Genomic DNA, 10849 nt, shown 5'->3' with positions numbered 1-10849 from the left:
TGACAATCCGGTAAGATACAGATGATCTACTAACGCAAATTAGATAATGCTCAGAAATATCTCATGTTAACTAACACGGACCATTAGAAAACTAAAAAAGAATTACTTGCATTGTAATTCTTTTTTTTTTTTTTAAAGAAGAATTGTGGCAACCCTTTGCAAAGGTAAACCACCTGCGGTTACAAAGATGATGGATTATCAAGCAACAGAGCATGCTGCTAACCAACAAATAATCCCCCAAATAAATTCTCAGTTATTCAGGAAGTTATGTGGATTCCTGCATAGTCTTAAATAGCAAGTCCCTCAGCCACCTATATAACCCTATGGCTTTTTCAAATAACAGTCATCATCATCAAATTTACAATACCAGAATAGGTTGTACATAAAAGACCACAACGATTAAAGTCATCGTTTTAAACTCATGTGCTTCATGAACGAAGACCCAACAAAAAAAGGAAAAGAATATATCAGAGTTTTTTCACAGTGAAGTTCAGGAACAAGCTACCAAGAATGTTTGGATACCAAAATCCGCCTTAGAAACTGAAAATGGAATGGCACTATAAACGTCTACCAGTCTCGGTGGCGATCACGTTCCCTTCCATATCCCCGACCTTTTTCATACTCATAATCTCGATCTCTGTCTCTGTCTCTCCCTCTTTCCCTCTCACGTTCCCTTTCCCTCTCTCTGCTTCGGCTTCTTCGTCTCTCCCTTTCACGGCCATTTCTTTCCCGGTTCCTGTTGCCCTCTCCATCATTGTAATCTCTGCCCCGGTCTCCACTTTTTCGTCTGCTGTCTCTCTCAATCACACCTAGAATATCCATTCAACAAACATATCAACCAATACCAGCATGTAATATTCAAATAACATATGATGGTTGTTAGATGTTCTATTTTTCTACCACACTTTGAGAAATTATAATGCATTAACAAATCTTGTAAGCAACAAAAATAATAATCTGAGAACCATGTTTCCTTGGCTTTTAACAGGTACCTGTAAACTGGATCCTTTACAAATCAATAACCACAGTAACATGCATGGACGATGCAAAAATGATGCCGTATCCAACTGTAAGTAGTAAATAAACAAACAAAATATCTAAAGGAATTGGCTGTCATCACAACAATGACAACATATGGGCAATCACTGCAAAACAATTAATCAAAAGGTCTAATGAAATGGGGGAAATACCTAGCTCCTCAACCTCCCATCCAGCACGCCCAGAACCAGGAGCCATCTGTCCACCTTCATTCTGCTGTGTTTTGGCACGGAATTTCTTTTTGAGGTTGCCAAATTCATCATACATCTCCCCATCATCCTGAAAGTGGTCCCTTTAGATACTTCCATATTGCCATTAGCATTTTCAAAAACAATATTACAATATCACCTACCTCTTCAGCTTCTTTCCGTCGTCTTCTTGTTTCCTCTATTTCTTCCTCATCAAGTTCTTTGTAACCCCCACCACGGCCTCCTCTATCGAATAAAATACACAAAGAGGCAAGTAATCAGAATATAACACCAAAGTCAGACCCTCAATGCAATATAGGCAACATTTTTTAACCTACAATTTGCATCTAGAATATGCAAGCATATCCACACAAATAGCAGGGCAGGCTTGAAACGCCAAAGCATCAAATGCCAACAACAGAGGAGGCTTTTAGTGCTCAAGCATCTCTCATTTTCTAATAAATATAGGTTATTAAGGCAAAATCTTAGCTAATGACTACCAGATACATTTGCAGCAAGCTAATCCATGATACAATATGGAGCACCTAGCAAATTAAGTTATGGCCACTTCAACTCTTTGAAAACAAAGAACCAGCTAAATTGACAAAATAATGAATCCCCTAAAGCATTTTACAAAGACCTAAAAAAATTCAAATTTTTCTATGATGGGCTGCAGCATACTGGTTGATTACCTCACACCACCCTCACTGTGGCCTGGCTTGTTGGTGTTACAAATATTGCACTTCGTACGCTTTGCCCAGTTGATATTGCCACACCTGAAATTAGGTTAGTAATCAAATGGGGCAAAAGTTAAACAAAAAAGCATAAGCCACAAAATTTCCACCAGGCTGTCATTCACAAATACCCTACATACGCATGCCAAGAGACCAGTGGTGTACATTTGTACAACAAAGTTTATGTCTCATTCCTTTCATTTGTGAGATGCCACATAATAGGGATTAACAGTTAAAAAAAAAAAAAAAACCACTTGCACAGGTACTCATGCACAGAGTTCAGATGAAACTGAAATATATACTAATTGTGACTCATGAATCATTCAAAATATGTGGCACTAAAGAATGCTTTCAATTTATGAGCTTCAAAGAAAATAAAGGTTCCGAGCAAGTAAGCCAAATGCTATAAAACCCATCTATATAAAGTACAGAAAAACAAAAGTGAACAAAAACATCATAGATAATTATGAGGAAGATTATCCACAAGTACTCAAAAAGTTAACAGAAGTATAATGCAAGTATCACTTCCAAGTAAAATTTAAATCATGTGTTTTCACCAGTTCTTATCCTAACAATTGCTTACATGGTTCTAAATAAGAGCAGATGTCTCATTCAGTCAATTTGCAGCACAGCCATTCAATTGGTTCTATCAATTGCCAAACAAAGTCAAGGTGGCACACAGCATTTCAAGCACCCTGGAAAGAGGGGGTTGTATGTTGCTCAGAACTATTCCAAAAGCCCACCACAAAAACTTCAACATAAGGCAAAATTTAATTGAAAATATGCTGAAGTTTAAACACGTTACAAGGAAGAACACAACTTGAAAATATTGGAACCATTAATATATTGAAGAATTCAGTTCCAGGAAACAGCATTTCCTGTTGCTTGCAACCATAAAATATTCAAAGCTGAATGTCAGCCATCTAAATTTATAAAAAGAGCATGCCTCAAAATTTAAAACTATGATACAAAGTATGTATAATCAAAATGATACCAGCAAAAATATTTGCCTCTTCAGGCCATGTAGCAAGAAAAATACATTGAAAAGATGCCATTAGAAAATATAACTACTTTTGCTAAAAGCCACTAGGAATGTACTTTGTTTGGATGATGCGGCCCAAAATCCTGTGAGATTCCTGGGTTGAGCCAGTACAACCACTAGAAGCATTGGATTACAAGGTGGGCCAGGCCTATATTCACAAATACCAGGACTACCTTTTAAGTGGGCCGGCCCAATCATCCAAATAGGCCCTTAACAATATTCAGTTTCAATAAATAACAAGAAACTCACAAAAAATTTGAATTTTACACTTGAAACTTGTATGCAGGTTAGTGCTCAGAGAAAATTTGAATCTTTCCCTTAAACTTGTTTGCAGGGTAGTGTGCCTTACATTGGGCAGGACCAATCATTTGGACCAAAAAGCCCTGTAGGACCACCAACAGGACGGGTACGTCCACCAGCATCATTGCTGCCACGGCCCCTTCCTCGACCAGCTCCACCAGCACCTGTGCCACCAGCACCAGCAGGACGAGATGTTCCACAGCGGTTACAGACACCACGGAATGCAAAATTTATATTGGAGCAACTGATAGGAGAAAAAAGGTAGAGGAAAAAACAAAAAAGGAGCATCACAAAGGCAAGTTATAATGCTGGATAACATTTACAACAAAATAGTTAAAGATATAGCGAGAAAGAGTTGCTCACCAATATCAAATCACAGACCTTGTATTTGGACACAACCAATCTCCATCTTGCTGCCATGACTTGCCAGAAGCATCACCCCTTCCTCTCCCTCTGCCCCCACCATCATTCAATTCGTCATGCCCCCCAAAATCCTCTGCCATGCTTGGATTTGCAGAATTATTAAGTTGTTGATTGTTGGTCTTTGACTCTGCTATATATACTTCAATGATACTTCCATGAAATTCCTTGTTGTGGAACCACTCCACAGCAGCCGAAGCAGCATGAGGATCTTCGTATGTAATTGTAGCATCACCCTTTGGTTCATTTGTTACTTTGTCTCTGTACAACCAAATTTTTGGTCGCCCAGTCCTTTTATCTTTCTGTCACATTTTAAAGAACAAATCAATATTATGACCAATTAGTTAAATATTACTAGATGAGAGGACATTATATATTTAAAAAAAATTATAGAGATGGTTTCAAAAAGATACCTGGTGAGACCCCCTACCTTTAGCAACCCTATGGTGCCAAAAAACTCTGCCAGCATATTCTCATCAGTCCCAGGAGGCAACTTACATACATAGACAGAGCCATTTGAAGGGCCTCCTCTCCCTGAATAACTTGCCATTCCAATAGATGCACACTATTGCATAAAATAATATTAACTATTTATGGAACTCAAAACAAAAAATGCTACCAAAAGGATTATATGCAGGATCAATCACTTACTTAACAGAATAATTAAAAAAGTGTCAAGAAAATATCAGGAAAAAAAAAAGAAAAAAGAAATGTACCCACCAAAACAAGCAATCTACCATGCATTCCTGAACTCCAAATATAGTTGCATTACACAAAAATTAGGAGATGCATAAGGTTGCAGCATCAAATATCATAATACAATAATGTGCATGAAAAATCCCAAGTATTTTGCCAAAGCAAATGGAGCATTGAATCAACTCAACCTCACACTCAACCAAGCCAGGTCCAGATCATAAAGGCGGAAATGCTTTAGTATCACAGAGTCTTCTCATCCTAACATTAACATATAATCTAAGAGATAGTCTTCAAGCCTTTTGAAACACATAACTTTCTCCTCCGAGATAACCAAGGATAGATATAGATACTTTGGATGAAAAAGGCCACAGGGTTTTTCTTCTGTCATTAAATGAGTCTTGGAAACACATTTGACATAAGACCCTATGTGGCTGATTGAGGCTGGGGATCCTTATGTTATTAAAACTTTCAAAGAGCGCAGATGTACGGTCAAATTGTGTAGGAAAAAAAGGAATAACATAGAAACACCAACAGCGGGTTTCAAACGAGTTACTTATGACAGATCAAATGCAAACAGTAAAAAGATCTCGATATATGTGGTTGTATATATTACTTGAAAATAAGAAGTATAAGAAAAGAGGGATTGTTGTTTATTTTGCATAAAATAAGTAATAGCAAGCTGATAGTCGTTGCTACTTCAAAGCTGCCAGGACACTTGCATCCAGGTCCTAGAATCCATGTTAGATACGCATCCTAGTTGAATACATATCAAACAATTGGATGCTTATGAAGTTCTGTGCTGCTATTTTTGAAGATTGTCATAGACCAGCAACGAGTTTCACACTCTACTTCCATGTTCATAGTGAGTATTTGTTCGTTTTAGAAACTGGTCAAGGATGTAGATATTAAAATAATTTCCCAAAATGTTACTACTCTTATTTCTTAAATTAATCTAGAAGTTTGAACAAGAAGCATGTATATTAAAAGACTTAAACAAACAATATCTTCCTAACGTTTAAACAAGCAACCATATAAAGGTCTAAATATATAATTTAGTCAGAATGGTATAAGTGTGACTCTTGTAGGCTTACACACTTTTTTGAATTAAACAAATAATGCAAGATAATACATATTTCTTGACCACTTGATGCACAGGCTAGGAGCCTCCAAATCATATGATTTTTGGTGTGCAAGCAGTTTAGAGTTAGTAAATCAAATCCAACTTAGATAATAAATGTGGGATCCCATTGTCCAACTCAAGAAAGTGCAACTCTATAACAACTACACCTAAGGATTGCGAAACCATCCCAAACCACCTAGTTTGGAGCATATCAAGTCATATGCCGGTGGTCGACCGGGATGGTTTTGGCAATCAAAATAAGAAATTGGCGAAGGAGGGGGAGAGGGAGAGGAAAAGAGAGAGAGGATATAGACTTATCTTCATGAAATTTAGTTACCAGCAAAGTCAGCATGCAACACTAGCAAATACCTTCCTTAGGTAGAAGAGTTGACATCTCATTCCTTGATCAAAAGTAGGATGTTCAGAGTAGTTGTTCATCCACTTGTGGCTGTACATGGTGAACTTTTATCCTATACATGCACATGATGATGCCCATGCTATCCACATGTGAAACATCATCTCGAAACGTTGATCAAACATGTATAACGTAGCAGCTTAAATCAGCACCTCCAATCATCATGACTTTGGCCTAGTTGTCTGGGCTATTGTCTGCCCCATCCTATGTTATGAACAGTGCCAATCCCTCTATAGTTTGATGTTATTATGGATTGATTAGATGGGGATGCATAAGCATTGAGCTGCATCACACATTCTACATCTCATATGGCATATTAGTTGGCATCTCTAAGGATTTTATAGTCCACATACACCAACTTCATTATCAATAATACAGCTCAATCCTACAAGATATTGCATGTTAGACTTAATCAATCTTAACAAGCAATGACACAGACGTAGGATGTGTAATCTCTCACCCTTACCCCACTGCTATCAAACTACTCCTAGAGTCAAAAAAAGGCTCCCTAGTGCATGAGGCTCCACCCTATAAGGTATGGAGGTCATATACATGTAGCCTTACCCATGGACGGAGATGCTATTTCCATGAAATTTCTCATATGGTCAAGCAGCTGAAAAGAAGAAATTGTTTGTAAAGGTGTTAGATCCTCTTGCCACTCTATGTCCCAATAAGTAGATAATAGAAACAAATGATAAATGTCAAATTCATTGTTTTAGAGAAGACGAGCACCTTAGAGCCAAGCAAATGTCACAAATGAGATCCTTTGATTGTAGCTTTTAGAATTGGTAGAGAATCGGACTCTAGCAATGATTTTGGCCTATTTAGTAATGTTAAAATTGAGCTTTCCATCTTCTTAGAAATGGGCCAAAATGCATGTATCTAGATAATTTTGCAAAAATGTCTTAATTGGGAAGTTTGGATGAAATCTTGAGAGACATGCACATTGAAATACCTTAACAAATGATATCTTTTATTGCCTTCTTTTATATAATGCTTAAATATGCATAAAGTCAAGGTCTACTCTGCAGATCCATACTGCCTCATACCAATCGTACCATAGTATACCAGCAAGGTATCAATACAATATAGAGGTTTAGTTCAATATATGAGTACCAATCCAAACCAATCAGAATCATCCTGTGTCACTCAATCATGACCCATATTATGCGGTACCGAAGTAAACTAGGCAGTACCATGGCTGTGAGTCAAAGTAAGTGTTGAAAGCTGATCTCGACACGAGACGCATACATCCCATACTCGACTATACTGAATTGATAGCATATGGCATAGTTCCGTGTACCGGTTTACCTTGAAATGGTAGTGAAAACTATCTTTTCTACACATCCCGAATCTCCTTTTCTTTCCTTGTCCAGTCAGACACTTGGGTATGTGTCCTGAATCTAATTTTCATGTTCATGTCCATGCAACATTAACACAATACCACAACAACATGAATGGAATGGTGGGTCATGTGTTGATAATAGGGGAGAGATAAAAAAAAAAGACATATAAAGAGAAAGAAAGGGGACAAGATGGAATAGCGAAGAATGGAAAGGGAGACAGATGAGGGTGCTCGCTCCCTTAATCTCCTGAACTAGGGTTCTCATATTAGCTCATTTTCTCATGTATTTTCTTAAGTTTTTGTTGTATGTGCTTCTCTTAAATTGGGCTTCTCTTAAAGATTCTTTTTGTTGGTTTCTCTCCAGCAATGCTCTTGAGTAGCATATCAAAGCTCCACAAAGCTTGAAAGGTTGTTGGAAAAGAGATGCTTTCTCTCATTTTACCATTGTAACAAAACCTTGTGACTTTTGTTCCATCAATATTTGCTTTTATTCTCCTATTGTAATATGTGAATGCAAATCTCATCACTTACTAGAGAGAGATGGTGGGCCCACAAAAGAGTTTGCATATCCCTGGGAAATCTCAAATATATAGCCATACAATGCAATTGCTCTCAATATAAGGATGTCCATAGGAATTAGGAAGATTGGTGATGCACCATAATGTTGCAGCATCAAAGTGAAGTAAAAGGTAGGTTATACATAAAAAAAAGTAAAGGTCAAATAAGATGGCACAGTCCATAGGCAAAAACATAAGTGACTAACAACAAAAGCGAAAGAGAGGAAGCATGCCAAGAACTAAAAAGGTATGCAGACATAGAAAAATAAAAGTGAATTCGATGAAAAAACTAACAAATTGCATTAACCAATGGATATTGTAGAATTATTCAACGCGGCAGTGTAACTATTTTAAGAAGAATAACAGAATAAGGAAAAACCAAGGTGAGGTTTCTAATGATCGCAATGGAGAATTAAACAGCACTTAAAAAAAAAAAAAAAAGATTTCAGATGTTACATGTACCAAGAAATTTTAAAAGAAATAAGTGGAAGAAGGCATAATCATAAAATGTGCAAAACACAAAACTAGTTAGCAGACAGTCCAAAAGGAAACTAACAATTGTCCAATATTTTTTTGGATAAATCACTAAACGAAGAGTGAAGGTAGTGGTATCTGTGAAATGGAAGCAAGTGTGACAGCCCCACTGAAGGGATGAACCTTCTAACAGAACCATATGCTATATGAGAGGCAGAAAATGAAGCAGCGAATCAAAAGAGGCTAATAGCTTCCATAACCCACTAATGATCAAACACTTTCCAAAAAACATTTCCATGCAGTTTCCAAGATCTGAGCAAATTTAGAGAATGTAATAGATAATCTGAGATTTAGACATGTAGCCAAGAAATTTGAAAAAACATCAGAAAAAGAATCCATTCATTCCAAGTTAGTGGAAATGTATAACTATCAACAATCAGATCATCAAAATTGTTCTCATAACCTGGAAGGATAGACTAGAAAAGCCTTGAGATTGGGTACAGAATAACCAACCAGCTACAATAAGTGCTAGAAAATATTATCAAGAGATTATGAAGCACCACAAGATTCATGAAGGCATCATAACCATTTAAGCAAATGGTGAAATGTGTAATGATCAGCAACTTATGGCAAATGGCCCAGACTGTGCAATTACACTACATCATGAATCTTCACATACAGCCACAGTTTATAATTCCTGAAATGGATTGTTTACATTTACTTCTTAACGTTGGTACCCTCAAAACTCTATTCCAATATATGTTGCAATACACATCAGTAGAGAAACTAGCTTCAATATATTCTTAAAATAAGTCAAAGCATGGTGCCTCCAACATTTTTCGCCTCATTGTTCGAAGCCATAGTTGTCAAATAGTCTAGGCAGCCCCGGGCATGGACCTCCTATAGCCTAGGCGATTAGGCGACCACCATGCAACAAAACTTTTACAACCTCCAAAAAATAATACATATACCTTCATAAATTTCAATTATCAACCAAGGATTGCATTGCCTTCAATAAACTATTCATCTCAAATGATTCCAGGATACATCGCTAAAAACCAACGCATAAGTTCTACTTAATAAAACTTTCTAGTTCATCACAGTTTTATTATCCGCACTAAACTTGTAGAACATAACATATTTTTGTCTTAAATCAGATTGTATTGCATACGTTATTAACTGGACGTGTATATGTATTCAAATCCCATAAAAAACACCACAAGAACACAAATGATCAGTTTAAACAGACCACGCACATAAGATTAATTTAAACAGTTACTACTGGGGAATACAAAAAAACAAAGCAAAGTTTCAGATCATAAAAACAAGAAAATAAATAACAACAAAAAAATCCAAATCCGGCAGCAAAATAAACAATTAAATAGGTAAAAAGAGGGACTTCGACAGCGAGGATCTCGAAATCGACCAACTGATCCAAGAAGGCCTCTGTAACAGAGGATATGCCCTATTTAGGGCATTCCACTCGAGAAGGGCAAAGAAAAAAACGCCTGGCAGAAAGAGGGAGGGAGGAAGGAAGAGAGGCGGACATACCTTGAGGCCTCTCGGGTCCTCTCCGGTTGCCCGTGATCAATGTTCGACCGCCGTCGCCGTCGAACGCCGCCGCTCGCCTTTTGAACACGCACGATGGGGAGCGGAGAGATGCCCTAGAGGCTAGGGTTGGAGAGAGGAAAAATGGGAGAACCGGGGGAGAGCTTCGAACCCCCCAGCTCCCTCTGACTTAAGTTGATCCGGTTCGGATCAAATTGGCTAAGCTTGGGCTTTCTCGGTTCGGACGAATGGGTAACGCTCGGCTGGGTTGGGTTGGGCTGGGCCGTTCTGGGATGCTCGCGCAAGCCAGATGGACAGCCATAATACTTAGCAGATAAGTTTGCTTTTGTTTAAATAAAGCTTGTTTACTAGTTAATTATTTATAATCTAATTTCTATCAAATCTATAAGTATCTGATAAGAAATATTATAGTAAAATACTCCAGCAAATACTGTAGATTGCTGTATAAGTCTCTAGATGCATATTATAATATATATAAATATTTTAGTAAAATAGAAAATAGATAATACCATATTAGATCAAATTATTAGGAACTTACTAATAGATTTAGGTGATCTTTTATGAAAAACAAATATCTCATCTAGTAAAGTACCACTACTTTGATTTGTAAAATTATAGTTACACATTATATTGACCCCATGATTGATTTTGATGATCGCTAAACTTTGAGTAATTATGATTCTAACCAAGTGTTTCAAGAGTAGTTGTAGGTCTTTTTAGATGCTTAAGGTGAAGAAATAATCCAAAGAAAAGATTTCCACAAAAGTCACCAAACCAAGAGTTTCAGAGAAAAAAAATCAGATCTTAGACTTGATAGAGTCGACCCCAGAGCTAAAAAAGCCAACCTATTTGCTGTAAGAAGACTTAAAATAAAGATTTTCAAGTTTCAGGTGAATTGGAATCGACTCCAGGAAGATTGGAGTCGACTCGAGCAGAATCCGAGTTGACTCC

At 37.2% G+C, this 10849-nt stretch overlaps 1 protein-coding gene across 2 annotated transcripts; it reads right to left on the bottom strand.

Moving 5' to 3' along the window:
* Nucleotides 1-219: 219 nt before the first annotated feature.
* LOC105034265 (transcription initiation factor TFIID subunit 15) lies at nt 220-10061 on the bottom strand. 2 transcript variants are annotated; one of them, XM_010909345.4, is made up of 8 exons: nt 9881-10061; nt 4153-4287; nt 3684-4024; nt 3352-3546; nt 1919-2002; nt 1391-1472; nt 1191-1317; nt 220-809 (listed from the first exon to the last, which is right to left on the bottom strand). In XM_010909345.4, the coding sequence occupies exons 2-8, from the start codon at nt 4270-4272 to the stop codon at nt 568-570; spliced, it is 1191 nt and encodes a 396-aa protein (XP_010907647.2). In that variant the 5' UTR covers nt 4273-4287; nt 9881-10061; the 3' UTR covers nt 220-567. The 2 variants fall into 2 exon arrangements, with proteins under 2 accessions (XP_010907647.2, XP_019702496.2); XM_019846937.3 differs by lacking the exon at nt 9881-10061 and having other exon boundaries at nt 4136-4287.
* Between the last annotated feature and the right edge of the window lie 788 nt (nt 10062-10849).

This window comes from Elaeis guineensis, chromosome 11 (genome assembly GCF_000442705.2).
Source record: "Elaeis guineensis isolate ETL-2024a chromosome 11, EG11, whole genome shotgun sequence".
Taxonomy (NCBI): Eukaryota; Viridiplantae; Streptophyta; class Magnoliopsida; order Arecales; family Arecaceae; genus Elaeis; species Elaeis guineensis.
Note: the sequence above shows the minus strand (reverse complement) of the source record. Positions and strands in the feature narration are given on the sequence as shown.